This window comes from Megalops cyprinoides, chromosome 5 (genome assembly GCF_013368585.1).
Source record: "Megalops cyprinoides isolate fMegCyp1 chromosome 5, fMegCyp1.pri, whole genome shotgun sequence".
Lineage (NCBI taxonomy): Eukaryota > Metazoa > Chordata > Actinopteri > Elopiformes > Megalopidae > Megalops > Megalops cyprinoides.
The window spans coordinates 7,724,823-7,750,000 of NC_050587.1; the positions used below are offsets into that span (position 1 = coordinate 7,724,823).

Sequence of the window (25,178 nt, forward strand, 5' to 3'; positions counted from 1 at the left end):
GTGGCTGGGTAGGCCATAAAGTCCATGTGTATTCACACATGGACTCAATCGGACATTACATGACTCTGTACTAGGGAGCTGGCAGGGCAAAGTCCATTTAATGTCCAGTCCAACTGATTCGGACATTTGCGTTCTCACATACAGCTCCTCTGGGTGATGTCTAGATAAGTTCAGGGTTGCAGTGCATGTCTGAAAGGGGCTCATGAGGTGAAGCTGAAGGTTCTCCACCATACCTGCCCATGAGGTGACTCAGCAGCAAAGAGCAGCTCCTGAGGCCTGCAGGGATCTGTGATGCAGGGTGCTCATGGAGCTGCCACAACAAAAAAGGGATTGAGGCTGCATGCCCACACTCCCCTCACATAGTACCAGGTGGGGCCTGCTTTGAGTATTCACAGTTAATATCTTTAGGCTATTCCCAATGACCAGGCATTCACAGTCGCCAAATACAGTAGCCCCACTATACAGTGGCGGAGCCAGAGGGGTGTCCGGGCTGGCACTGGACACCCCTGATATCTGATTGGCCACCCAGGGTGCCACCCTAAAATTTCATTCGCTATCACTGGCAGTTTGACGCTGATTGACATCTCATTTCACCTCTTGTTGAAAGAAGCATTTATTTTGACATCCGGCAGCGCCTTTTTCAAATCGAGGACGAGGAAGAGAGAATATTTCCACAGCTCACAAGTCATGCGAGCAACTGACACAACTATGGCAGACCTGTGGCAAAAGCACCATTTTGAAGTAAGTTTTAAGGTTTAGCATCGGGTTTAGGTTTCCTGAACAACTTTTACGAAAGTTGAGTCGCTGTGTAGATGCATATTGGCAATTTGACAATTAGACAGTTAATCAGATAAGAGAGATCGGTTCTCAATTTAGCCTAACATTATGTTTACATCTGTGCTAGTAATACACGCCATGCATATACAGTGCAGTGTCATAAGTTACAGTATACAAGTCTTTAGCAAATGCGGGGTAATTAGTACAGCTGTCAGTGTTCAGCAAGTTAACATTTAGCAATTTGAAATCCATTAACTCAGTTAGATATTTGTACATGAGCTCAAAGCGAACAATTGTTATTATTAATCTGTCAACATTACTCCAAAGATTACCACAATTTGCATTTAGCCTGTTTGCTATCGTAAAGGTGTAAGAAATTATAGCGACTCACTGCAGAGTAGGGCTAGCCGTGATCTAACTCGTAACTTAGGCTGGTAGATGTAACCATAGACTGTCTTATTTTTGCATTGGGTCAATTAAACAATCATGAAAAGGAAGGGAGAGATATCAGAGTTCTTTTTAAAGAAGAACAAACAGGCAGATCAGATGCAAACAGATCCCAGCCCTTGCATCACCACCAGACCCCAGAGCAGCTCCCTACCTGAGTCTAGTCAGCTATCTGACTAGCTATCAAACCAATACAGCTTCATCATGTCTCTTATGAACAAATAGTTAATTTTAACATCTGTACTTCAAGCCAAGGTATTGATTTCTGTACCATTTCTGTACTTAACTGTCAGGACTGCGGCTTCTTAGCCGGGTTTCTTTTTGTTTTTGTTTTTGTTTTCCCTGTCCATGTGCTTTTGTTTTTCCCTGTGTTCCAGCCCTGCCCTGCTCTCCGCCCTGTCTCCGCCCACCTGGTCACCTGACTGGCTCCACCCGCCTACCTGCACACCTGAACCCCATCTTGTCATCAGCCTTGCCCTATATATTCCCCGTTTGTTTCATGTCTCATTGCTAGTTTGTCTCAGTTACCTGTTTCGCTACCAAGTTGTTCTTTGTTCTGTTTAGCCTGCCTGTTTTGCAACCCTGCCTGTTCCTGTTACTTCGTTTTTGTATTTTGCTCTTTGGATTTGTTTGCCGTGATTTCTCTGGTTTTGGACTGTGCCTGTTCTGACTTTGTTTTTGGATTACGACTTGGCTACAGTAAACTCGTTGTTTCATCGTGCCTTCCTGTCTGCGCCTGAGTCCTTGCTTGAGCTCCGTGACATTAACGCTAGCTAGTTAGCTCACAACTTAATGTTAGTTAGCTAACTAGCTAGCGTTAAGTGCACCAGGTCATTCATTCATTAGTGGATATAATTTTAAATCCAGCAACTGTATATCTTAGGAATTCTTTTAGGGATCTTTGCTGACCCATCTGGCCATTTTCATTTTATTTCTTCAGGTAGATACAGACACACGTCAAACCTTTGGTCCACTTTGCCATAGATGCTGACTGAAGAGTTACCCTGCTCCCACTCTGAGCGTGACATAACAGCAAAATGGCTGCCATGTGAATAAGGCTAATTATAGTACCACCTTTTGGATCTTCTCCGAATCTGCAGCTGGGTAGGATGCTGTTGTCAGAGTCAGACTGCGAATAACCAACACAACATTTAGCCAGCACAAAATTGATGCGTCTCAACAGATAAACATCAGCCACTGCCATCGTTAAGTGTCATCTTATTTGCTGATAGGCCGATGGCAGTCAACAAGGCGAATATCGACCGATACCAATGTACGGCCGATAAATCGGTGCATCCCTCCTTTTTACAAAACATACTGTTTTTCACATTCACAATATACAAATGTATGTCTGCGAGTAAAAAACAATCAAATGTTACTGTAATTTCCAATACTATATAGTCTTTACTGTATCTGATACAGAGCATACTGATCCATTTTGTACTTACAGATATTTCATTAATTTAATTCATAGAACTAAAGATTTACTGTATCTACTGTAACTAAAGCAATTACTAATAGTGTGAACTGTATAGCTAAAGGTCCATAGTCACAATTATGAGGAAACTGCCTTTTCATGTGACCCCAAACTTCCTGAAGTGTCCTCTGTACAGGTCTCTGGTCCTAGAAGAGTTATTTGGAGAAACTGGGTAAACAGAAGCAGCAGGCCTAGCATTGGGACAAAGAAATTAAACTGGCATTTAGTTTGTGATTATATGTGTACGCTCTGTATCAACCTCTTACAGCCTGTCACCTGGGGTCCCCCAGGCTTCTGTGCTTGGTCCCCTAATGTTCTCCATAACATTCTTAGTTCTTAGTTATGTCAACCCACGTTTTTTCCTATCACTGCTATCCAGATCACACTTTCTTCCGTTGACACCCACTGATCACTGATACCACAGGTATCATTACGCATCTCACCCTGCTTTTCTGACATCTCGATCTGCGTGACTAACCATCACCTGAGGCTCAAGCAGGGAAGGACTGAGCTGACCTCTCCATCACCCTGGATAACACTAAGGTGTTTTCCCACACAAACTGCCTCAGGGTGAAACTGAACTGCAAGCTTGTCTTCAAGGGCTATATAGTGAGCATGGCCTTCAAATCTGAAAAATCTGCACCTTCCACACCACCTAACAAAATACCTGAACTAAGTCCTCTCCCATCTAGGCTGCTGCTAAGCTTGTGGTCCACGACCTGTTTGGACAACCACAACAGTCTCCTCTGTGTAGTCAGGTTCCTACACCTCATGAAGAATACTACTGCTCAAGTCTACACATCTATGCAGCATCCGCATGGTCCCCCACAACACCTACTTCTTCATCTAACAAACTCAACCCTTGCTCTATCTCTTCATCCAAGCATTGTATGTCTACATGGAAACACCTGGGTCAGACTCAGTGAATTCTTCGACAGTGCTGACAATTGAGGGATTGATGAGGTAGATTCACACCTGGCTGATGGCCAGTTTATTGACCGACTGAAGGCTCTTGAAGAAGTGCTTATTACTACAACCACCATCTTTTCAGGTGACACAGAGCTGAATCACCTGGAGTCTGTCTAGTGTAGCTTGACCTGCAGCAGCTAAGGAGTTACAACACCTAAGATAAAGAGGTCCCTGGCAGGCCAAAAAGTCATCTATCACACTCTTGGATGCCATGATCAAGCAATATGACATCAGGGCTATTTTGCTCTTGGAGGCACAAGGAAAGCACCTTTCCAGAGAGATGTTCACAGAGAGAGTCATCACCTCTAACTATTTCTAAGACCACAGCAAGGACAGTATTAGCATCTGCTGTATGCTTTACTTGGGAGTTAACTTGCCACATATTCGTTCCAGTAGTATTTAATAAACATCAGCATTTCCTCTACTGAGATAACCTAAATTGTACCCAAGTCATTCGGTAGCTGGAGGGGGTGTGGCTCCTCCATTGTTTGTACCTATCTTTGGGATAAGTAAAGTACTTCTGAGCAGAAGACTAAACTTGAAACACACTCTCTGCATTTCCTGTAATGTCTTAGATACATACTAATCTGTCAAAACTGAGAATGGAAGAGCACTTAATTATCAATGTGTATAAGAATGTTATACAACATATAAGAATGCAAACTGGAGAAGAAAATTCTGCATTTGCAATTATAATTACAAGTATCAATAAATGCAGAATTAACAAGTCCCCTCAGCTCTTTGTAGTGTCCAATTCAATAAGCATGAGCCATTACACTTCCTCATTTATCTGTCAGTAGAACATCATGAGTAATGTGACATGTTGAAATCCAAACAAGTTTCTACAACACAGTCTCTTATCTTATAGCTGTAATGCCATTAAAGGAGAGAACAACGCAACACATTGCTTTTGCTGTTGGAAAACAAATGTAGATACAGTGTGACTACTTAGTGCCCACATGATTGTTACATTAATCGATCACTAATACATCAATAGCATGGAGGAGATGATAACTCAGGGTCGTGTCTAGTCTGAAGTACCACAAAGGCGAAACAGCGGCGCTATGTTCGAAGCTGGAATGCAACGATTAAACCTAATACACTCAGCTGTCTTTATGGAGCAGCGGACAATTTTGTGGTACTCGAGCAACGGGTTGCCCGTATGCCAAATGAAGAAGATCACATTTCAGCCCCCACGAACTATTTTGAATACAAATAAAACATATCGTCATGAAAGCCAAAAATGCTTAAAACTTTAACGTCTGGAGGACAAAGATAGCTGTACAGGTAATGAACACAACGCGCGTGCTCCCGTGTCAATAGACAAGCAGGCTCCAAAATATCGCAGCATGGCAACTACCTCAAGTCCCTGCTTGTCCCGCCACACCCTACCTCAGCTTTTTACAGACACCAGTCACGATAAACTTCTCACAAGTTATTGAAACAGACCTTTTTGTATTTCTTTTCAATGTAAATAACACCTTATTCACAGAAATGGCCTAATCAACACTACACGCAAGGAAACGGTAAGATAACAGAAAAAGTTATAAATAGCCCATGAAGTATGATTTCAAAGGCACTGTTTCCTTATTACCATGCTATCAAATGCATTGACTGAAAATACCTCATTTACACTACAGTTAGGTATAAATTGTCTTGATATAATAAGACAGCCAATGGCTATATATTTGATTTCTAAGAACTCTGTCTACATGTCACTCTCCAGAAGTGCATGGGCAACGTTTCAGCACGAACAGGTAGAGTCCACTGTATGTATATTCATGTCAAAGTTCTTTACACTTGCCATCAGTAAGTTTGATGTTATAGTCACTCCAATAAAGGACAAAATATTTACAAATTTAAGACGGGAGAAATGTTGTCTCGTTGTATGTACCCTATAGAGGCGTTTAGGTCTGTGCAGAAGTTGCCGTTTGCCAGTCCCCGGTCTCACTCACCTCTTTGTCGGCGGCGCAGTCCCTCTTTCTTAGGTTGCGCTGATTGAGTGCGTGCGGCTGTTCAGCCTGCAGTTCTGACACCGAACACCAGCTTGACTTCCGCTTCACTCCGCTTGTCTGGCAGCGGTCCGGCAGGGACACGGCCTTTACGTCACAGCTACCGAGTAGGACAGCACAATACACATTAAAAGGTTTTCCTTTCAACTGTACGCGACTATAAAGTGCATTGGCAGTTACTGACTGAGCAGTTAATTGTTTTTAAAAATAATTTATTTGATTTTGGGGAATTATTTCATTTAATATTTATAACAAATAGCTCCTACGTAACACAAGGAATTGCAAAGAAAATTGCATAATCTTACACCTGTTGGTTTGCCTAGCCAATGTCATACATAGACCGTGTTCATACTCTAAAGCAGTATATGTAATGACAGGCATGAAGAAGCCAACTGATAACGCCATAAGAGGAAGAGAACCGGAGAACAGACACCCTCAGGCAAACAGAAAGGCCATGTAGTCAGGCATAGAACAAAGAGACAAACAAGCAGACACAAAGCTATATAACAACTGTTTTGCATCTCCATTCATAAATTCATATGCTAGCAGTCTGTAGCAATTTATATATTTCCCTCCAAAAATCATTAAACTGACTTTTTTATTTACATAGACATTGATTTTTTCAACTGTGTCAATCCAAGTACTATGACTGATTTTCACATTTTGAAAGCTGGAAGTGCTTTCCAATTTTTTTTTTTTAAATGTGTCTTTGAGGACAAGTGATGAAAGAAAAATCCTCCTTCCAGCAGTATGTCTTACATTTTCCACAGTTTGGAATATGCAAAGTGAGATGTTACCATTGGAAGTATTGGACCACCATATCTGTAAACGAGCACTAAGCTTCAATACTAAAAAGAGTTTAGCAGCTCACCCTCACCACAAATGCAGTGCCATGCAAAGAAAAATACAACATGCATGTATGGACAGTCCATCACTGTCAAGTAGAAATGTTTACTTAACACACACACACACACATACAGTCATGTGTGTGTGTGTGTGTGTGTGTGTGTGTGTGTGTGTGTGTGTGTGTGTGTGTGTGTGTGCTCATGTGATTTAGATGTAATATGCAAGTTGCAGAGTGGCTTATTAGTCTTTATTACAGGTGCACTCCATTGAAAAAGTATGGTACTGATGAATTTATAGGAGAACCTGGTATTCCTCCAAAAACCAACCTTTTTGATTATTACACATAAATAGAATGTTATAAATAAATAGTTGGGATTTTCAGGTCCCTACAGAAAAATGCATTACTCATTGAAAAACCATTCATCTTTAAAGATGATTTGTGTTTGTATTGTTTTGAGATAAACAGTTAGTGAAAGGTCTACCATAATAAAATGTGAAAATGTCTTTAACTACCACTTATATTTTAATGAGTGATGATGATCAGTTGTGTGATAAAACATTGTCATATTTAAAATTCAAGATTGATATGGGTTAGTGGTGCTCTTACAGTGTACATATGCCTCATGCAGGACAACCACGCTTGGTTAAAAAAGTCCCTATACAGCATCCTCTCTGATGAGGAGATCAGAGAACTGAAAAAGAAATGAGAATGACTCAAAAATACATTTCCTTACTCTATTAACTATGCATTTTCTTGGGAAATGACATCATTTGGCGGTCAACCAGTCTACTCTCCTTCAATAATCTCCTCAATGATAACATACAGAAACAGACAGAAAAGCAGGAAAACAGAGGAGTACACAGGTAAGAAACAGTTAAATTCTGGGCTAACATTAAGCACTTGCTAGCTGAGAATTTTCACATATAACTAGACTAACATATTTTTAAAATATCCATAATAATCCATTACATCATTTATTTTGTGTAGGTGCAGACAGAGTATCATCATGATGCTGTTGTGATCTGATTAGTGTAATTTCAGCTTTTTGCATGCAATTCTGTGATCTCATGATGGGGAAAATACTGATGAGTAAAATGTTTTAGTTGTTTTCCAGATACTCCAAATATTCTGCTGACGGTCTTCATTATTAAACAGTGGAGAAAGCTCTCTTACAGGCTGCTACCTCCCTCTAGTGGTCAGATTACAGTATAACGTCCATTGTGCCCCTCTTTGCTCAGATGATTCCTGCATCTAATATCACCTAAACAAATCTTACAGAAATATATGTGGTGAGTTTTTCATTTCATCTTTTTTATGAAACAAAATTTTCAGGTAATGGAGGGTAGATAGCACTGAACGTATGTATTTCTACAAAATTAGGTTAAAGTGTATGAGATCTCTAGTCATACTAATTCAAATTCAACAACGGTGTATTTTAAACCTTTTGTCTATTTTGTTTGTGATGTTTAAACTAGCCCTAAAATTATTTCAGGAGCTCAGATCAGTGAAGCGTTCAGCTGGTCATCACTGTGCTGTAAAATGCAACATACTCAGAGCAGTCCATGTCTCCCATAACCACCATTCACTTATCATGTTATAGCAGGGTTTCAAAGTGACACAAGATAAGATGACAAAATGTTTATCGGTGAAAGCATAGGAAGCCCACTTTCAGAACAACAAATACTAGTTCTCTTCCAGTTTAGGAAAAGTACAGCTCACCTCCATGCTTGTGTCTCAGCTACTTGACAGTCAAGATTTGGAAAGCTTTTTTTAGTGCCAGACAATGGAGTACACCTGCTCCCTAGCTTCAGCTGATGGAAACATTTCAGAAACTCTGAATCTGAGGGCTAACCCCTGTGATCTATAATACCAACAAACAATCAGGATTATGACTAAAATGAACGAGGTCTTATTATATTTAGTTAAGCTCAGGTCAACTGCTCACCACAGTAACAGCTGTAAAGAGTAGAAAAATGTTTCATTACATAATTTTTGGGTTTAATTGTGCATAATGTATATTTTCCTGTATATAGGGAAGAGGGAAGATGTTCATATTTCATAAAAAAGGATTAGACAGGTTCAGTTGGAGGTCATTAGCCAGTAAGTACTTAATTCAACCATTCAGTAGTTATTACACAAAATATATTCAATATCAGAGGGGCAAAGTTAAATTATAAAAAATAGAAAGAAAAAACATAATGAAATCAACTGCAAAAGAGTCTGACATTTAATCTATAAAGTTCAGCACAGCTCAGTGTTTATTGAATATGATTCGGGCAAGAGGAATCTGTGTAATTATGGCTGATTAAACTGAATGAAAAAAAGAGGTGTGATCAACTGTCTCCATAGAGACCACTGCTGTTAAGACCTGCTCTCCAATCAGTGCACCCATCTGTACCAACACCACACCCCATCTACATCTCTGCAATAACGCAATGCCCAATGTCCTGTACATACTGAGCGCACCAGCCCAGAAAACCTGTGGGTGTGGTTAAAAAGCTTCACTCAAACAGCTTCAAGTGCATCATCTGACTAGCAATGTGGGGCAACTTATGGTATCTTTTATCATTTCATTACATGCTAGTTATTGAGTTATTAGTTAGCAAGTTAAGCTAAATGGCTAGCTACAGTATTTCAGCACTACCTCTGCTCAGCCAATAGATCAATACTGCTGCTTCTTCCATGCTGATATGATGCATCTGCTGCATCAACACACTGGCTGCATGTTGAAAGCCTTTAAATATGTGTTGCTTCTGCAGAACTAAGTCCTTGTTGCCATTTTTTATTTTGCCTCACTCCTTTTCTTTCTTTGTTCCTACTCCCCAGCCTCTAAATTGTCATATTCCTGATCTTTTTGTGTCATAAAACAATTAATGGTGACATTTTTGTAAATGTCATAAATGAGGATTATTGTAAACTGGGCTGTGATGAAGCGGGGTCTACAGTATTCGGGGATCTATATTGCTAATGCTTATTTACCAATTTGTCTGTTTTAGATAAAGCATGGTATACTTCTATTTACTCCATACCTGTAAATGTTCTTGTATTTCTTTATTGATCTCTGTATACCTTTCAGACAGATATCTGTGTGTGATGAAAGTGATGTAGAGGCCCATCCCTAAATTTTCACTTCCCTGTCTGAATGAATCATCTTATCTTTTCAGACACTTTAAAATCGTATAATCACACTTTAGTTAGCAGTGATTTACAGTTTTCACTGTCACTGTTACACTCAAATTAAAACACAGCCAGCACAGGCCAGTATGTGAATTTTCCCACTGAGCAAAACAACATGTAACATGAGCCTCTTAAGCTGTAGCAGCTCAAACAGTCAGAAGGTGTTCTCATTAATGTGGCATTCAATGGTCAGACATATGCTAGGAACCCCCGTGCAGGATGCTGATTCATTTCTGAGCTGATCCATCACTATATTTCTGATGATGTGCATTTTCAGGAAAGGTTTTCTTTATTTGATATTCAGATTTCATCACACATACAAAAGTCTAAATACAAAAATGTCTAAGAACAAAGGAAATTTTACCCAAAACATCCATTTAAAAAAATGCCATAAATTAAATACCATAATATTATATCTGACAGGGTTCATGTGCCAATTTTTATCAACATTTCATTTTATTCATATTTTATTAAATTATACACAAAGTGTTCATGTCTACCAGCAATGCACTATATAATGCTCCAGAGGAGGGTGGTGGAAAGGATTAAAAATGTTCTTGCTATATTAATTCATTACAGTTTCATGATTCAAGTTGCAACACCAAGCAATCATCTGAACATAAATTGCACTATGGGATTAAATGTGAAGTGTTTAGGTTTGACCTGGTTTTAATTAAGTACTATGAAACCATGTCTTCCCATCTCTTGTTCTAGATGGGTCTCAGTTCTTACATAGGAATCCAATAAGGCAGGAGTACTCTCCACATCCTGTTATTAAAATTCTTTGCTGTTGTTATCAAGGAGCTGCTACAGTAATCCTCTCTATTCAGCCACAGGATGAGCACAGGTACTCACCAGGGTAGTGTGATTAAAAGCAGAGGAAAGCGGATGTAATATGAAAAAGGTAACTTTGCACTATATCTGATCCATTTTTTTATTCAGCAGGAAAGCAACAATTGTGGATAGTGAAGAGAATTTACCTGGAGATGCTGAAGCTCAACCATACAGTTAGTCACGGAGAAAAGAAAAAAAATATTCTTGATTGCTGAAATACAGAATACCTTATATCTGACTTTTCAAAGCTCAAATAGTCAAAAAGACACAGAATTGCCTGATGTGTCTTGTAGGCTGCAAATGTTGGCGGCACAGGATAACACAAAATTACAAAATTACACACTACTTGTCACTCTGCATCTGTGGCTGCAGAGGGTTAATGATTTACCCGTCAGTCAGCTGACTTAAATCCCATGGGGAACTTTTGGGGCCAAACTGCAATCAACATGCATAAACATAAGCAGCTCAGGACTGCTTTAAACACCACATGGAATGCACTTCCATAAGACTGCTTTGCGTATTTAGGATCGTTAAAATGCAAAACCAGTGTATTTCAGGTTAATCTTGATGCTACAGTTTGGTAGATATGTAGTCGACAAGCATGAATTATCTCAGTGGCAGAGATCTCTCTCTTGTCAATATGAGCCCTCAAAGCATGTTCAGGTATGCTACACCAGAGATATTTAGATATTTATATCTTTACAAGGATGTCATTTTGTGAAATTTCAGTTCAATCAGGCATGCAGCATTGCCCCTTTCGGTCCAGTCCCCAGCATATACACTGAGGTAGGTTCTTCTCTCTGTATGTTTTGGGGGACACTCAATGTTGAGAGTAAATAATTAAATAACTACACTTGAATGCACCCCCAAACACCAGCCCCATCTTCAGATGAAACGTATGAACGTAAGGCAAAGAGAAGTGTCTCTTCTCAGGAGAACAGAGTAAATCAAGTGCTCAAGATAGACAGCCATGAACCAGCCACAAAATAGTCATGTGTCTATGCCATGAGCGATGTCAACAGAAAACATTTCTGTATTATAAAAATGGGACTAAGTGGAGCATTTGCCAGCTGGCATAGTCAACTCAATTTCAAGTTCAGTAATTGAACCATAGTACCTATATACATTTTCATATACATTCACACCTGACATTTTCAGTTCACTTCAAAATTTAGGAATGCTTTAGGTAGACTATTAATAAACATGAAATTGACTGAATCTTGAATTATCTAAATGAAAATATGGTGTATTATTTTATTATCCATAAATATCCAAACTACCAATCAATGACTACTAAACTGCCTGTACAATGTAATTCTCACTGTATTTGTCTTCACATTAGCTGAATTGATTAACACTACATGTGAGGAGCTCCCACATAGCTCAGTGGTTAAGAAAATCACTTTGAATACTTTGAAGCTGAGCTTTAAGGCCTGGGTTACATCCCAGGTGTGTCATCAGCTGCCAATGGCTGGGAGTCCACAGCTGAACAAGTTGGCTTTATTCTGTCAGGGATATGGGTGGGTAGATCAACCAGAGGTTTGTCTGTCTCATTGCACACCAGTGACCCCTGCTGGTCAATTGGTTGCCCAGAATCTGCCTGTATGAAGCTGAATGAATTCAATGCCTTTGTACATTGTTTTCCTCTAACTCTTGTCTGTGAAAGTTTGGGGACTGTGGTATTAAAAGAATCAGCTCTTGTTTGCGCTCTCCCAGATTGTTAGTGGGGGCTGTAGTGGTGAGCATCTCCACGGTACAACTGGGAATTCAAAATTGGGAGAAAAGGGGGGAAATATAGTTGTCATTATGTTGCCATTCCAAATCTAAAAAAACAAATTATGCAATCATGTTCTAGCTGTACAGAGCTGGGAAAGGTCTGTTTTATAATATTTATTCAGTTCCAGTTTATGTGTTTTCAATGCCTGAGGAAGCATTCTAGTCATGCAATAACCATAACATACTTATGGCTATTCAGATGACTTAGAATTGTATCACCTGTGTAAGGTGGGAACAGGAGACGCCTGACAACATATGGACTGTGGCACACCAAATAAGCGACTGTTGCTCAAGTAAGCATTCTTGAGCCATAAACGACAGCCACCCGGCTGAGGAATGCGTCCCCGCTCCTTCACACCAAGGAACTGTATGACAGGGTGGGTCACCAGGGGGTAGGGAGAGTCAGAGGGCACGGGATCTTGATTACCCCAAATCCTTCAGGGACCCTTCCTCCTGACTAGTGGTGAAATCCCAGTCCTCAGCTATCAACTATTATTTCTGTATATTCTGTTCGGTTCAAGGTCCACATGTCTTGTTTGGTCTCATTTTGATCCATACAATGCAAGTAGCATTGATCCATACAATGCTGAGGTTTTTCCATAAGTTCTTGCTGTACCGCTCGAAACCCATTGATACTTACGCTCGGTCAGTCTTAAGTATTGCACTATTCTGACGAGTCAGTCCCTAGATGGGCCACCTAAATGGCAGCAAGTTATATTAAATGTGCTGGTACGGTATCCTATGTCGTGGACTATGTAGCCTGATCACCTACAAGCCAAAGCAAACTGAGAATTCCTGGGTTGCTAAGTAGAATTGGGAATTGGGTAACTAAAACATTGGTTGGCATAAAATGGAGATTTTAGTTATTTGATAGGCAGATTTTAGCACCATTACAGAATTTTGCTGTCAGAATTTGTCATACTGCCTCTGAGTAATAGTATAAATCTAAGTGTGTTGTTAGAAAATAAATTCTCCCTACCGTGACACATGCTTATGCATAGTGTATCTCAGAAACATACATTATCTTATTGTCCATTTGAGTATTCCTTTTTTTTACTTTAAGAAATACAAGAACCGTTGATTCAGTGTCTACTGTGCTTCAAGTCAGTCACTGTGTCTGTGTCTGTGTCAACCGGTAGGTTGATCAGTGTTGCAGCAACGCTCAGTGTTCAAGAGTGTCCTACGTCTTTCATTAAACGCCAACTGAACAATTTGCAAGTATGCGTTGTCCATGTTCTTTCTTTTTAAAATAGTACATGACATGAATAGCTAACATATGTTATTACTGTTGTACAGAATGCTTCTATCGTGTTGTTTGAGTATTGAATACATCTGACAAATTTTTACTGCAATGCATGCTTCACAGACAGACCAATAATTTATTATAATACAATTCAAAATTTTCAGCACCTTTTAAGCGCACGGAAAATGTTAAGATGTTCTTTATTGCAGAAATTAAATGTCCTTTAAATTAAACTTTAAAGCATTTTGTGGCTTTTTAGATAATTAGATAATTCTAAATTGATTCAAAAGTTATAATTTAGCTTCACTTCAATGGCCAAAGACCTATTGTAGGTGACAGGTTTTATAGGGACTTTATTTTGTGGCAGAAGGATGCCCATTGTTTGTATACTGAACACAGAAGCAACAAGGCACTTAAGGCCTTGTGGTACAAGTACTGTATATCACGTATATCATAAATATCAGCATGGCTAGGCTGGTTGCAGCTATCTGGCTACACCTTGTGCCTAACAACATACCAGGCTGTCCCAGCATTCCTGATATTCTGTACTGTGGCCTTTTCATGCCTTATTCCTTGAGTAAACAAAAGTGATCTCAACAAAGACTACATGTACTTCACAGACTGTGTAGGTTCTCAGATAATTCAAACTCCTTCTCATATTATATTATGGAACCATATGGAACCACACCTATTATACTGAGATTTTAATTTGTGCCATTATGTTGTAAGTGACACTGAGCCCATTTTGTATTGCTGAAAAACTATTACTATCTCGGCTGAAGAATGAGGATAATTCCTTTTCTGGTGTTTCCTGCCACCAGCCATCCAACTCAACACCTGGAAGTCCTAATACGAGTCAACTCATTCTAGTTGTATATGAGAATGCATTCATAAGATGTTTTGCAAGCATTTCCTGTTATTGGTATGAATTGGACAATCTTCTATTTCTGTATCTGACTGGGATGAATGTCCCTTTGAAAGGGAAAAAAGTGAAATCTGATAAAGAAACTGGTGGAGGATTTAATACTTTGCATGTAAGTGCTGGGGAATTTTATTTTTTATGTTATGCCATATTATATTTTTGTGATGTATGCCATGCCATATATCACAAAATACAATACAATATACGTAATCAAGTTCAGAACTATCAAATAACAGATTCTTACAGTATACCAATATTATCTTAAATAGCCTTGCCCAATATATAATTATTGTTGTTTACTACAGTATATCTCAATTTAAACTATAAATAATGCTATTTTCACTATTGTTTTCAATCACTTTTTGCTATTACCTCATCCTGTCTCATTGTCAGTCAAGTGAGCCATGCCATCATATAAAGCGATAACTTCGTGAAGTGAATTAATTAATTTAGAAGCCATTGTTAACATGTCATCATTTTCCACATATTTTTCATACAAGTTAAAAGTGTCTCAAAATCCATGTTACGAAAAAATGATAAACGATTTCTTTTGGTTCAGATTTTCATTAAAAAGACTGAAATATAAACTGATTTATTCCTCCGCAGGAAATGTGTTCACCTAATGATTACACAGTACTTTTCAAACCCATTATGAATTCCAGTGGTTAAATTTCAAACTGTCCTTTTTATTATGAACAATGTTACAAACTGTTGGGTGAATGGGGTGGCCAGTCCATCGCATGCACACTGATTAGTGCAAGGAACGTCTGACTAATGCATGTCAGCAGAAATTTGATTTTGTAATATATGGGAGAATAATATTGTCTCTACAGTGACGTGCAGTCAAGGATCCATCAACCACCACTAATTTTGAACTCCATCCACACTGTATTGCTACCCAGGCCACCGCACTTTAATCAGCACTGAATATAACATTGAGCCAGTCTGCTTTTGCCCACTTTCTGTTGGAATTACTTAGTTCCCATGCAAATTTTACCCATTATTCAGAAGCAAACAAAATGTGTACACCAAAGTGTATGATTTCCCTGAATACTACAATGTTCTGCTCTCAGCATTCCCTTGCTTTCTTGTACTTTATGGCATTTTGTTTCAGCTATAAGTGCTGCAAGTTTCCGTGGCTTTGTGTACCTATGGTCACAGGTGCAGAAAATTCCCCCAGTTATAGCACATCCACCTTACAAACAATTCTACCATATACGGCATTAGAGTATGTAAGAAACATTACCCTGTTTACAACAAATGATGCCTTCCATGATGCCTTCTATAATGTTCCATTATACCAGAGCAGAGCACACCTCCTGACAGAAAATGGACAGCTCTGAACTGTCTCTACATGTACATAGGAGGAATCAGGAAATTTTTAACAACGAAACGTTCACCATAAAACACTTGTCTATACACTCTGATGATGTATATATTGATCTGTTAGTTTATATTATATAAATCTGTTTGCCATCCATAATTGATCAGACATGCATGTGTCATAGAACATAGTTTAAAATTCCAATCCTCAGTTCTGGTTACATTGTGAACAGTCAAAGGAATGAACTGGACTTTTTAAGACACCAAAAGTATTCTTTGTCTGAATGTTTGGATATTCATTTTGTGCATCATCCTTCAAGTGGACATGCATTTTGTGGATCATGAATACTATTTTATACATATTGCCTTCCGTGAATAATTTCAGTGCTGTCTCAGTTCTACTCACATCATCAGCAGGCAGGAAGGTGGTTTGGCTTTAGGATGACCAGGATTTCAGTCATGAATGTATTATGTCATACATATTAAAAATCACATATATCACAGCATATTAAACAATTTGGTTGAGGTTTCTGTTTAACCCTGTTCTCTTGCAGGTTTTAATTTACCACACATACTAACTTACATCCATTAAAACTTGATGATTAAAGCATGATTTAGCCCTTTATGCAAAATAATCAGGGCGAGCAAAGTGACCCTATGAACTCACTCACATATCAGGATTCTAGAATCTATGAGGAATACCAGATTAGCCATATATAAGATGAACATGCAACTCACATGGTCAACAGGATTATGAAATCCAAAACTGGTCACAGGCTAACATCACAGGCTAACATCACATCAAACAGTACTGGAGGAAACCTGAAGACTAAAATGATGGATAAAGTAAATTCAGGTTCATACTGAACTGATTTATTCCTTATTGATGGTTTGATCACAACCCAAATCATAATAATTACAATATGCTCTCTTCTCCATACCAACCCGATCTTCATTCTTCCTTATCAACAGCAAGATTAAGAGTTTTTGAGATTCAGGAATGTTCTCATTGTCGATTGCATTATATATAAATGTGGTTGAATATTAATTACCAATTTTGTTTTGAATTTGACCACTTTTGTTCAGGCTGATGCCTGTTTTCGCAGTCTGATGATGTTCTACTCCTCGGATACATTAGTTTCAGGAGGGTGAGTTCCTGGGCCGTAGGCTAAAGAGAACTCCTCTCAGATCTCATCTCCTCTTGATTTTAAAACATGACATGACCCCTAAGATCAAAGACACAAGTGGAATCTTGATTCAACCAACCAGGCCTTATTCAGAAATTTGAACCTGCCCTGGTGTCGGTTATGATTATTGCTCTGATGTTTTCTGGTTATGGTTGGATTGGCACAATGACTTTGAGAAAATCCACTGAAGCAAATAAATGCTCCCGGGGCAATCTATCAGTGGCGCGTGTAGACACCATTTCTGGCAGGTCCAAAAACAGGTTTAGCTGCTTGAAAAAAATGGGTAATTAAAAGTGCTGTGAATGATAGCTGCAGTATAAACACCCAGGCTCCTCTGATGAAGAACCCACTGTTTAAAGTGCACCGAAAGGCTAACTGTTGTGTATATTGCACAAAGCAGCTTGTGCCATCTGGGTCAGTTTCCTCAGGAGAGGAACTTCTCGGCAGACTCCAGCAGCTCCGTGGGGCAGTTCAAGCTCTGCAAATCCAGCAGCAGGTTCCCTGCCTCACAGTCCAATGGCTTGTCCTCCAGCAGCTTGGCTTCCTCCATCAGGCTGCTCTCCGCTGTAGGACTGATAATGATACTCGGGACGCCAGAGTCCGAAGAGTAGTCCAGGTCCACGCTGGGCGAGCTCCAGTTGTTCTCGCTTTCCTGGCCCGTCTCGCTCGTCTCGTCCACCTGCTCCCGATCCTGACACCCCTCAGCTGGACTCCCCCTCTCCGTCGCCAGCAGGGGGACAGTCGCCGCGTTGACAGAGTCAGACGCCGAGTCATGATCACAGCTGCACAGAGTTCCTCTCCCTGGAGCTGAGTCCTGAAGTCAACCAATGAAACATACTGTTACAAGTATGTTAGTAAAAAATCTAAGGTTTTAGTGGGATATGTTGGTGCTGTTTCTGTCTTGAACCACATATGCACATGTGACATTGAACTTTTTGTGAAGGCTAGATATTGCATGATTCCCTGTGTTTTTTTGCTTGTGTTGTACTCCACCTCCCTTGTAAGTTGCTTTGGATAAAAGCGTCTGCCAAATGAATAAATGTAAATGTAATATAAATGCATACTGATGGGGATGCCAGCATCTAGTCTACTGTACATAACATGACAGAGTTGCAGTCATATGTTTATTCCATGCAATAACATTTCTGTAACAGCAAGACCTAGCCTTTGCAGGGCACAAACTAATGTGCAGTAAATTGTAAAGTAAAGTAAATTGCACACTATGATGAACGATCAATGTTATTCAACAAGAAATATCATCTGTGTTGTCAAATCTGGCCAAAACTATCCAGAATTATCTTATTTCTTCTATTGCTGCAATGATGTTAGATGAAATTAAACCTGAAATGGATTAATCTTCAACAGACATGCATTGTCATTCTCAGCCTTCCATTACTGAGCAGTCTCTTGATGAGATGGGAGTGAATCAAGATTTTTAATCAGCTATTTGATGTATCTAGAGGCTGTGATACACAGTCATTTGAAGAAGAAAGTTGCACACTATCATGGATCAGCTGTTATGCAGTTATAGCCTCATGCTGGGCAGGCCTCAGGCTTAGGATAGGGAAGTGTCACACAGTGCTGTTGTTTTGACATTTTGCTAATAGTAAATATCTGTGACACTTTGGTTACATCTTACTTTAGTAATTGAAAGCATAATTGATCAAAATAATGACCAATAGCTGTAATAATCCAGGGATGCATTCCTTTGTTTTGCCTGTACAGATTTTTGTTCATAGGCTTTTTTTTTAACAACAATGAGTTGCAAGGAGTTTCCAGTTGGAGAGGCGTGCATGCAGAATTTGTATATTTTAAATGCATATATGACAGCATAATACTAAACATCACCTTCTCTTCAACAACAGTAGAACAGTTCTTGGCATTTTTCTGGTTGGTGAGCTGATTACGATCTATCTCCCTCAGCAGGCTGCAGGACGAGGTGCTTCTGAAAGACTGCACTTGGTCCATTGGGTCCAGCTCAACATCACTCCACACCTGTGGGACAGGAGTCATAGAGCTGGGTATCATTAACCACTCAACATATGTCTGTTCCATAATAAAATTTACTCTCTCCCATGTTTATACTAAACCACTCACCACACACACATAAATACAAAGTTACTATTTTAAGCCTGCACTTTATTAATTACCTAAGAATATACAGACATTACCACTTCCGCCATACAAAGTGAATTTTAACACATTAATAGGTCAGCCCTTTGACCTCTGACATCTGTATTTGTGGAAACCTAAATTGATTTCACTCTCACAGAGTGAGTCACCACCGTTGAAATGGAACATGTTTTTCCAGCTTCTAGCAACAGCTGCTTTTACACAGGAGACATAGCTCAGTCCTCAGCCATTTGGTAAGTGAGCTGAAAGATGGTACAACTGCTGGCCATTACAGTGCTATTGTTTGAGCTGATGAGAAGCACTGTGGCTCTCCTGGCTTCCCATGAGCATGTCACCATGAATTTTTGTAAAAGTGTCTCCACCACAGAATAATACTCTGATACCCAATTCATACTCCAGACCAGCACGTTTTAAGTCATTGCAAATGAGAAATGAAAACTACAAGTCGTATCCACTATCCATGAGGGAGACATCCCAATTTAGTAACATCTGCATCTCTGTGGACACATTCCCTGGTAGTATTCCAATGGTTGGCAAAGTAGCAATAGAAACAGAAATGTTGTGAACTCCCTTTTTTTATGAGTCATGCCAATTGTATCTTTTCATTTATTTTCCAAGAATTTCTCGACTGCCTTTTCCTTGGGTCAGGGGATAATTTTCCATTTTTTTTTCCAAATTGGTCTGGGTTTTCTGTTTTTAATTCACTCTGGAAAAATGCACTCAGCTGTATGTACAGAGCTTTATGACAATCTCAATTGTACAAATCTGCTACAACAAATAAAATTTCATTTATTGATTGAAATACAACAATTGTCAAGCTCAGCCATAAACACAGGCTCTAGTTCAGATGTTTTATAATATTGTTCAGATATTTTACAATATTAGCCTCCTTGCTAACTTGTGAGTTGCTAAAGTATGAACATTACAAAGTCCTCTTGTTTAATACACTGTCTGAAAGTAGGAGGGTGTCATTTATGTCACCCTAGATAAGTGTGGATCAATAAGAAAGTCAATAAATAACTGTAGTCCAGTTCTCCTCTGATAACACTATCAGAGGACCAGCTTCCTTAGCATTGAGCCTCTGTCTCCCACCCTGATGCAGCTCGGGGTTAGTGACAGAGGATAAAAGGTTAAATAATACTTGAATTCATGCTTTTATTTGTAGCAGCAAAATCCCTGTTCTCTATATTTCACCCTTTGTACACTTGGCATACTTTGCAAAACAAACAAAAGTTTGGGTCACTCTGAGTGTTACTGTGACTATTAAGCAATCTATAACAGTTAATCTCAAATAGGTGCTCTCTGCATACAATAATTTTATATAATGTGTAAATATTAGGAATTATATATCTACCACAAACTGCCTGAAAACTGACAAACAGGTGATATCCAGAAAACCAATGAGGGGAATTTCCAGTTTTTCTCAACTGTATGACAGGTGTTTTGATGCTTCATATGAACATTATGATGATTTTGTTATAGATTGCTAACACATCAACTATGTAACCCATTCTGCCCATCTCTGATGAATCTAAAATGAGTGTATCGATGGAATACAAATGATAAGCTGAATCACTCAGTCAAGAAACTGGAAAAGACAGTCTCAAGCCACTGAACACACACACACACACACACATACCGTGTCACCAGTGGACATGGAGGACACCCGGCGGAACTTTGTCCTGGATGAGGAGGACTGTCGGCTGAACTTGGACTCCTGGAAAGAGGTCTCGCTGTTGGACACAGATATGCAGTGCTTCTGCGAGGAGCTGGCCAGACAGCGCAGGCAGGGAGCTTTTTCTGCCAGGGTGTCCCTGCCCACAGCAGTGCCAGCAGGGTGAGAGGAACAGAGACAGGAGAGGGAGTGCAGGTGAGAAAAGGAGCAAATGCAAGCAGTGGTCTCAGACACCCCCACCTTCCACCCCCCATCCCCTGCATCTTACTGTCGTACCTGTATTTGGAGTGGATGATTGCATAGATGAAAGGGTTATAAATGGCTGATGCTTTGGCTATGACTGCAGGGACTGCCTTAGAATACGGGGTCAGGATATTGGCATACCTGAAATCACACGGGAGAGGGCAGGGCTAAGACAAACAGGGTATGTAAATGTAAAAAAATGTAAATGTAAATGTAAAACAGGGAGAGGCTGTACAGTCCCAGTTAGCAACCTGAAGCTTTATACTGCACAGCTGTGTTCACTGTATGATCATGTATACTGTCATAAGTGCTAGGTGTTGCATAGATTGTCAAAGAAATTAATCATGCAAATTTTTGCACTTTGTAGATGGACACACCTTGTACACACTTGTACTAAACCAATTATTGGATGGCACTGTTTAACAAAAAAAGGTGTTAATGTGTTAGTCTGACACGTTGGGTCTGTTGGGAGGTAGGGGGTGGTTCCTGTGGAGCCTGTTTGTGTGCTACAGCAGTGACCCCAAGGTGTCATAGGCTGAGCCTGACTATTCCAGTCCTTCATCATGGCGCACGCAATCACTTCACATAACCTCATTCTGAGGTGTTAGGCAGCTCCATCCAGAGCTGCACTCGCTCCAGGGAACAGAGGCAGAGTGTCACTGTGACCCCAACAAAATGAACTCTCTTTCATTCCCTCTCAGTGTTGCAGTCCCTAGTGAGTTTATAACTGAGCAATGGTCAGCTACAGTGCTTGCCCATGAGATCCCTATTTTGTCTTTCTTCCTGAGATGCCATTGGATATTTTACCATCTCCGGGCCATTTTTTTCTAGGGAACTGCTTATGTTGTGTATTAATAATACAAATGCTTAATGTACTAATGTATACAAATATATAATATATAATTATTATAATGTATAAACACAATGTATATAAGTAACATACATATATGTTAACATTAACATATATAAATATTAAAATGATATAATGAATTAAATAAAATCTGAACTTGTGCAGTTTACAAGAAACAACAGCTCAAAAATACAAAGAATTCAACCAACGCTTCCATCTCACCGAAAAATGATATCATGGTTTTTTTTGTTTGTTTTTTTTTGCAGTAGGGAAAACTTGATGCAGTAACTACAAAAACAAACAAGCCAACTCTGCAGGGAATCAGGATGAGAATGACACCTGACAATCTTTTAGATAGAAACTGGGTGAGAGTGACAGACCGATCAGTTTCTACAGTAACAGGGTCAGAATTACACTATGCTCAGCATCTCCATGGAAACAGGCCCCAAGTGATCATCACATGTCAGTTATCATTAGTTTACTGAAGTAAGGCTAACAAACAGCTGGGTTCTGCTCAGGAGCTCAATGAGAGACATAATCAAGGAGGGTGAAATAGTTCAGTTCTGCCCCATATATACAATCATTGTTCTCACCACAGTGTCCAGTAAATCGTTTTTTTTTAGAAAGTTTAAAAACTTTTGCCTTGAGAAAAACAGAATGTAACCGTATGACATGTCAGGCTGTGCTGTGCTAAACACATATTGTCTATATACTTTTGTAATAAAATTATCTAGTCTTTTTATCTTATATCATATTTTATCTTATCTTCCAAGTATCCAGCATGACCCAACTGTCATGTCCCTAAAAAACAATTCATTGCGCAGACACCCCGGAATTACCCAGCCCAGGCGATCAGTGTGACACTAGCATAGGGAGCCCAGGACAGCACAAACACAATGATGACCACAAAGGCAATCTTGGCCAACTTCCACTCCGTCTTGATGGACTGCTGCTGGATCAGGGTGGATTTTCGAACTTGTGCTCCCAGTTGTTCCACATCTCTATAAACAGGGACAATGGGACAATATGAGGGGGGAATGGCAGAGGCAACCAAGAGAAAAAGAGACAAGGAAAAAAATTACATGTATTTACACTACATTGCATCACATTCATTTAGCAGACACTCTTATACAGAGAGACTTCCAGCACAAAAGAACCGAAGTGTATCCATTCAAGCTGAATGAGCAACAGTGTCAGACTAGGCTGACAACACTCCCAGACCAGTGAGTGTGATCGCAACACCATTCAAGCCCTACCACAAGTTAACTTCTGCAACCTGACTAGACAAGGGAAGCCAAGTATACTACCAAACATCCACAGTCTTTCTTATTTCTTCACCATCATGTCACTCCAGAGGGCAGACAGCCAGCATTTCTGTGCCTGCTAACTCTCCCCAGTGGCTCATAGCTATACTCAGCAATGTGAGGTGTGTTTGTGGAATGACAGCTGTGCTGTCTGCACGCGTACTTGCTGGTCTTGCGAATGGCCAGGAACATGAAGAGGTAGCAGTAGGAGATTATGGCCAAGGGGATGAAGAACACAAAGCAGCACAGCATGAGGGTGTAGCTCTTGTTGGAAGCTGTAGATGTGACATAGTCCCAAGTACAGGAGGTCATCAGGCCTTCGGGGATGTACGAACCTGGAAAGATAAAGAAAGTTGAATCAGATAGTTTGCACACCATTCCCTCTGCAGACAAATAGCTGCTGTTCAGAGGGCTTGAGGTGGAAGTGCCCACCAAGGTTTTCTGCATCAGATTGTGTGTTCAATCGCCACTTGTGTCATAGTAAACTTTGATCCCAAATGGGGTTGCACAATATATTTGTTAATTGCAATCAAGCAATTAAATTTGTAAACTCTGTGTGAGAAATTAGAATTGGAGTGTATATTATACATATTATTTGCATATGCTTTATCCGAGGCAAAAGAAGCCCTCCGGCTGTTCTGAAATACCTAATAAAAATAACAAAAACTAAAATTAATCAGCATGAGCAAATGTGACATTTGATGTATTGATGATAGCTTTTGTACTTTTGTAGTCTTTCCAGCTGATGAACTGAGCTAATAACAAATAGAGTTACATTCCTGGCTCTCCTCAAGAACATCCAATCTGTGGAAGTTGTCCACAGCAGATCACTGTGATCACAGTGATACCTGTGTGATGTAAGGGTCAAGCCAGAGATTGTAGCACAGTTTAGAAGATCCAATTAATACCTGTTTTTATATTAATATTAGTTGCCTTTGCTAATTAAAAGTGTACTATAACATACTTCCTCAGTGCAATCAGAAATTCAATACTGTAAGTTAAACATAAGACAACCACAGCATTACAGGACTTACTTGTTAAGAGAAAGAAAAAGAGAGGGAAAGAGAAGAGGAGAGGGGATAGTGAGGAAGACAGACTTACTCCAGCCCAGAAGTGGGGCGAGACTCCAGCCCAGTGAGTACAGCCACACCAGGAGAATGATCTGTGAGGTGCGGCGCTTGGACGTCCACTGGATAGCCTGCAGGGGCTTGGTGATCACTATGTAGCGATCAATGGAGATGGCCAGCAGGTTGATCATGGAGGTGATCCCAAACAAAGCCCCACAAAAGGCATACAGCTTACACCCTAGAGGACCACATTTCACAGAGGCACAGGATAGCAGCAGGATTTAGACTTCCAAAGCACTGAGTGGGCATTTTTTGGTAATGTTAACTTAGCCTTGTCATGATCTGGGAAAAAACCTGTCACTGGCAAAAGCATGGACTAGATATTTCCATTAACCCCCTGCTTTCATGTTAAATAACCACGCTGTCAAGCAGAAATGTTACCTAGTTCACCAAACACCCACTCCTTGTAGAGACAGTTGATGAAGAAGATGGGCGACTGTGTAATGGCCATGAGGAAGTCACTCACTGCAAGATTCATGATAAAGTAGTTAGGCGGAGTCCGCAGCTTCTTGTTGCTGAAAAACAGAAAAAAGCTTTGACAGACACACACAGAGATAAACACACAGACAGCCTCCAAACATCCAATCATCACAACTGAGCCACAGATTTCAACACCCTCTGCAGTACTTAGGATGCCACTGGCAGTACAATTAAATACACAATCATGTTTAAGCAGACCATAAACATTTTCAGAACTTCCATGTCTGATGTGAGACCTGGAAATTCTGAGGAAATTCTGAAAATGTTTATGGTCTGCTTAAACATTTTAAGAGTTTTCAGGTCTCACATCAGACTTAATTTAAACTTATTAGGGTACAGGCTACATTTGCAATGAATTTTATTCTATTATCCATG

The 25,178-nt window shown here is 39.8% G+C and overlaps 2 protein-coding genes across 2 annotated transcripts in view; both read right to left on the reverse strand.

Annotated features, from left to right (window-relative positions):
• Positions 1-5,722, reverse strand: part of LOC118777499 (PDZ and LIM domain protein 5-like) — an 83,585-nt gene extending 77,863 nt beyond the window's left edge. Inside the window, exon 1 of the mRNA XM_036528493.1 lies at positions 5,626-5,722. The gene's annotated coding sequence lies outside the window, so the exon portion shown is untranslated. The remainder of the gene's footprint in view (positions 1-5,625) is intronic.
• Positions 5,723-17,415: 11,693 nt separating this feature from the next.
• The window catches only part of opn4xa (opsin 4xa), a 27,350-nt gene continuing 19,587 nt past the window's right edge, over positions 17,416-25,178 (reverse strand). Inside the window, exons 3-10 of the mRNA XM_036528710.1 lie at positions 24,705-24,838; positions 24,298-24,501; positions 23,360-23,531; positions 22,732-22,893; positions 21,076-21,183; positions 20,764-20,938; positions 18,840-18,986; positions 17,416-17,805 (exon numbers count right to left, since the gene is read on the reverse strand). Coding sequence (XP_036384603.1) covers positions 17,416-17,805; positions 18,840-18,986; positions 20,764-20,938; positions 21,076-21,183; positions 22,732-22,893; positions 23,360-23,531; positions 24,298-24,501; positions 24,705-24,838 — 1,492 coding nt within the window. The remainder of the gene's footprint in view (positions 17,806-18,839; positions 18,987-20,763; positions 20,939-21,075; positions 21,184-22,731; positions 22,894-23,359; positions 23,532-24,297; positions 24,502-24,704; positions 24,839-25,178) is intronic.